The 5,403-nt window shown below is 37.7% G+C and overlaps 1 protein-coding gene across 1 annotated transcript in view; it reads right to left on the reverse strand.

Annotated features, from left to right (window-relative positions):
* The window catches only part of ULK4 (unc-51 like kinase 4), a 619,976-nt gene that overhangs the window by 608,515 nt on the left and 6,058 nt on the right, over nucleotides 1-5,403 (reverse strand). Inside the window, exons 2-3 of the mRNA XM_023515932.1 lie at nucleotides 4,301-4,344; nucleotides 3,987-4,169 (exon numbers count right to left, since the gene is read on the reverse strand). Coding sequence (XP_023371700.1) covers nucleotides 3,987-4,124 — 138 coding nt within the window. The 5' untranslated portion in view covers nucleotides 4,125-4,169; nucleotides 4,301-4,344. The remainder of the gene's footprint in view (nucleotides 1-3,986; nucleotides 4,170-4,300; nucleotides 4,345-5,403) is intronic.

A 5,403-nucleotide genomic window follows, 5' to 3' on the forward strand; every position in this document is an offset into this window, starting at 1 on the left:
ACTCAATAAACAGTAGCCAATGATGAACTGCTGCAAAGGAAAACAAGAGTTGAAATGCTTCTGCTAAGTCTGGGACACAGGAGTTTCTAAGACTAAAAGACCTCAGGAGACAGAGAACAAAGAGCTGATACCTTAATCCCCTATCTCACCTCTTACCAGACTATAAACTCACAAAGACAGGATTTGCCTCTAACAGATCATTCTACCCTTTAACATAGCAAAAACAGGCTTCCCTGGGATCTATGAATCAGGAGCAAGGCCTACAGAAAAGAGGCCTTTTGATATCAATTTACAATGTTCTAAACACTCTACCTTACCTCATCCTTCTTCCAACCTCTTCCAGATTCAGGTATTTCCCCAACCCTCTCTATTCTCTACACACTATGTATTTTATGTTCCATTGGTGACTACCACAGAAGATGCATAAGAAAGTACTTACTGTCAGGCACTATGCTAAGTGGGTTATATTACCTTACTGAAAACTAAGTATGTCCTGAAAAATATACTAGCAAATTGAATTCAAAAGTATACTAAAAGGAATATATACCATGATCAAATAAGATTTATTCCTGAAGCACTAAGATGATTCAAGATACCAAAAAAAGTAATACATGAGATTAACAGAATGAAAGAACAAAACCCACATAACCATCTCAGTCAATGCAGAAAAACCATCTGGCAAAACTCAACACTCTTTCATAAAACAACACTCCACAAACCAGAAGTAGAAACTACCAACATAATTAAAGTTATATATGAAAAATCCAAAGCAAATATCATATGTAATTTTGAAAGACTGAAGCTTTTCCTCTGAGATAATGAACTAAGCAAGAATGCCTGCTTTCACCACTTCTAGTCAGCACAGTACTGGAAGAAGTCCCAGCTAAAGCAGTTAGGCAAGAAAAAGAGAAATAGCATCCAACTTACACAGAAGTAAAATTATCTGATTACTAAAGGTATAATTGATTTTATATGTAGAAAAGCCTACAGAGTCTATAAAAATATTGTCAGAACGGAAACATATTTAGTAAAGTAGAATACAAAATAAACACTCAAAAATCAGTTGTATTTCTATATAACAAATGTACATCTGGTAAAAGAAATTAAGAAAACTATATGATAGCATCAAAAAGAATACATAGGAATTAACCAAAAAGGTAAAAGATTTATACAACAAAAAGTTCAGAACACTGCCATAATGTTAAAAAGACAAACAGGAAAATATCCCAGGTTCATAAACTGGAAGACTTGACATTCTTAAGATATCAACACTACCTGAAGCAATCTATACATTCAATTTCAATTCAATCCCTATCAAAATCCTAAGAACTTTATTTGTAGAAGGAGAAAAATCTATTGAAAAATTCGTGTGGGGAGCCAGGCACAGTAGCTCACACTTGTAATCTCAGAATTTGGGAGGTCAAGGCAGGAGGATTTCATGAACCAGCATAGGAAAGAAGGAATAACCTGAGAGGGAAATGGTGGGAAATGAGGATATAAGACACATAAGAGAAACAAAACACACAAGAGACAGAAGATAGGATGGGATTGGGAGGTCTGATGCAGCTGATAACTCCACCCAGCACAAAACTGTGGAAACAGATTGATAAAGTATCTTTAGGCTCAGCACCTGTAGCACAGTGGATATGGCACCAGCCACATACACCAAGGCTGGCAGGTTTGAACCCAGCCCTGGCCAGCTAAGCAACAATGACAACTGCAACAGAAAAACAGCCAGACATTGTGGTGGGCACCTGTAGTCCCAGCTACTTGGGAGGCTAAGGCAAGAGAACCGCTTAAGCCCAAGAGTTTGAGGTTGCTGTGAGCTGTCTCAAAAAAAAATAAAAAAGAAGGTCTTATTCATGTCTCTTGCCCATTGATATATGGGATTGTTGGCTTTTTTCATGTGGATTGAGTTCTCTATAGATCATAGTTATCAAGCTCTTGTCTGATTTAAAATATGCAAATATCCCTTCCCATTGTGTAGGTTGTCTATTTGCTTTGGTTGTTGTCTCCTTAGCTGTACAGAAGCTTTTCAGTTTAATTAAGTCCCATTTGTTTATTTTTGTTGTTGTTGTTGCAACTGCCATGGCAGTCTTCTTCATGAAGTCTTTTCCCCAGGCCAATATCTTCCAGTGTTTTTCCTATGCTTTGAGGATTTTTATTGTTTCATGCCTTAAATTTAAGTCCTTTATCCATCTTGAATCAATTTTTGTGGGTCCAGTTTCAGTCTTTTACATGTGGATATCCAGTTCTCCCAGTATCATTTATCAAATAGGGAGTCCTTAAAGCCAACAATCCCATATATCAATGGCCAAGAGACATGAATAGAACCTTCTCTAAAGAAGACAGATGAATGGTGAACAAACATGAAAAAATGCTCATCATCCCTGATTATTAGAGAAATGCAAATCAAAACCATCCTGAGATACCATCTAACCCCAGCAAGAATGGCCCACATCACAAAATCTCAAAACTTCAGATGCTGGTGTGGATGTGGAGAGAAGGGAACACTTTTACACTGCTGGTGTACTGTAAACTAATACAACCTTTTTGGAAGGAAGTATGGAGAATCTTCAAAGAATTCAAGCTAGACCTCCCATTTGATCCTGCAATCCCATTACTGGGTATCTACCCAGAAGGAAAAAAATCCTTTTATCATAAGGACACTTGCACTAGACTGTTTATCGCAGCTCAATTTACAATCACCAAAATGTGGAAACAGCCTAAATGCCCACCAACCCAGGAATGGATTAACAAGCTGTGGTATATGTACACCATGGAATACTATTCAGCCATAAAAAAATGGAGACTTTACAGCCTTTGTATTAACCTGGATGGAAGTAGAACACATTATTCTTGGTAAAGCATCACAAGAATGGAGAAGCATGAATCCCATGTACTCAATTTTGATATGAGGACAATTAATGACATGTTGGGGGTGAGGGAAGGGGAGACCAGAGAGAGAAAAAAGGAGGAAGGAGTGGGGAAAGGAAGAGCAGACAGAGGGAAGGAAGGGGTGGGGTCTTGGTGTGTGCCACACCTTTTCGGGGCAAGACACAATTGTAAGAGGGTCTTTACCTAACAAATGCAATCAGTGTAACCTGGTTTCTTATACCTCAATGAATCCCCAACAATTAAAAAAAAGGTAAAAAAATAAAGTATCTTTAACAAGGTAAATCTTAACACCTGCGGTAAAGACTAACTTCAAGAAGAAAAGGCTGTGTGCTTGCCGAATAATAAGGAAAGTATGCATGGGCGATGTGATTTCTGACAGGTGAAAAGAATGCTTGATGTTAGAGGAGAAGAAACATGGAGGTTGAGAGAGGTTGTTCCCTGACCACCTACCCAGGCTGTGGGGCCCTGCCACCTCACAGCCTCTTCCCCACAGGAGGATTCCTGAGGTGAGGGGTTTAGGACTACCCTAAGCAACATAGCAAAAAATCACTTCTACAAAAAATAAAAATAAAAAAATAGGCATGGTGGCACATGAAGTTAGTGGGTATAGAGTTTCAGTTTTACTAGATGAAAAAAGTCCTGGTGATAGATGGTGATGAAGGTTGCACAGCAATATGAATGTACTTACCATTCAGTTGTACAATTAAAAGTCATTAAAGTAAATATTATATGTATTTTATGATTTTTTTAAGAAGCCTCAGCTGTAAAGTGACACAACTATTTCAAAACCAAGTCACTCTCACACACCGTCTTTCCTTGGAAAGCTTCATATTCACACTCTAAATTTTAAAAGTAAACAGTTCAATACAGAATATGGTTTCACTGACTGTACAAACACCTAAGATAGTGAATATTTAAATATTAGTCATTATTCAAGACTGACAGCTCTGAACAGACAGGAGGTCACCCATTTCAGATTGAAAATGTGGCTTTTGATATCATGAATTCAGTGGCTTCCGTTTTCATGCTACCTTTTCTACCTGACTATAGCTTTCTGTCCCAGAAGGATGGCAACACACTTCACTTACCCAGTTTGTTATTTCAGGTCTTTTGCACTTATCAGTACAAAGAATAGCTACAAAATTGATTGTTCCCTTCCTTCGCCCCTTATAGACAACAGTCTTGCTTCCTCTGCCAATCTCCTCATAGAGAATGAAGTTTTCCATCTCTGGGCCAACTTCTCATGGACAATGAAATAGCATCTCTAGCTCCTAAAAAGTAAACCAAAACAACCCTTTAAATGCAAGCCAAATGGGTAATTAATTAGCCTAGGTTAATTAGCCCACAATATTCAATATATAAATAAATCTAATAATTCTATAAATGCAGAAAATTCACTTACAAGTGCTGGATATTGATGTTGATCTTTTTGTAGGATGAACAAAGCTAAGGAAAAAAATAAACAATTCACAAACCAATATTCAACTTGCTATCAATAAAATTTTTAAATAGTGAAAACATTTCAAACACATAATAAAATCAAGGTATGAGTTAGATCTTAGCCAGCATATTTCATTATCTTTCTTCTGTTACAATGGCAAGCACAACATCTGTATAATGAGACAATATAGGCTCCACCTAAACTTTACAAATTATGAGAAACAAATGAATACATGTGGGCCAGGCACAATGGCTCACACCTGTAATCCCAGCCCTCTGGGAGCTGAGATAAGAGGATCACTTGAGCTTCAGAGTTTGAGACCAGCCTGAGCAAGAGTTAAGACCCATCTCTACTAAAAATATAACAGAAAAATTAACTAGGCATCATGATGTACACCTGTAGTCCCAGCTACTTGGGAGGCTGAGGCAGGTGGATCACTTAACCCCGGCAGCACCGGAGGGTACAGTGAGCTATGATATCACTGCACTCAACCTGGAGGGAGGGATGGAGAGGAGAAGAAATATGAAAATACTTTACTGTATAAATAATGGAAATATTTCCATATTATAAAAGTCAATCCAAATATCACTCATTTCAAAGTCAGATCAGAAAAATACTGGTTCATACGTGAAATCATGCCTGCTGCTTAAGTGTAATTGGAACACAGCCACATTCATTCATTTATATATTGCCTACAGCTGCTGTCAGATTACAGTGGCAGAGGTGAATTATGACACTCTATGAATTATATAAACCCTAAGATATTACTCTGTATCCTTATAGGAAAAGTTTTTCAACCCCTGTTCTGAACAAAGATTTCCTTTTTTAACCAAGTACTTCATCCTTCATCTAAGGTATAAGCAGTTAAATTAGTTCATTTCCTTGGCCAACATAACCCAATTAATTTTCACTTGATATGGTTTTGTTTTATTGTTTTAGAGACAGAGTCTCACTTTATTGTCCTTGGTAGAGTGTTATGGCGTCACAGCTCACAGCAACCTCCAACTCCTGGGCTTAGGCAATTCTCTTGCCTCAGCCTCCCAAGTAACTGGGACTACAGGCGC

This window comes from Otolemur garnettii, unplaced genomic scaffold (genome assembly GCF_000181295.1).
Source record: "Otolemur garnettii isolate 467f Iridium unplaced genomic scaffold, OtoGar3 scaffold00082, whole genome shotgun sequence".
Lineage (NCBI taxonomy): Eukaryota > Metazoa > Chordata > Mammalia > Primates > Galagidae > Otolemur > Otolemur garnettii.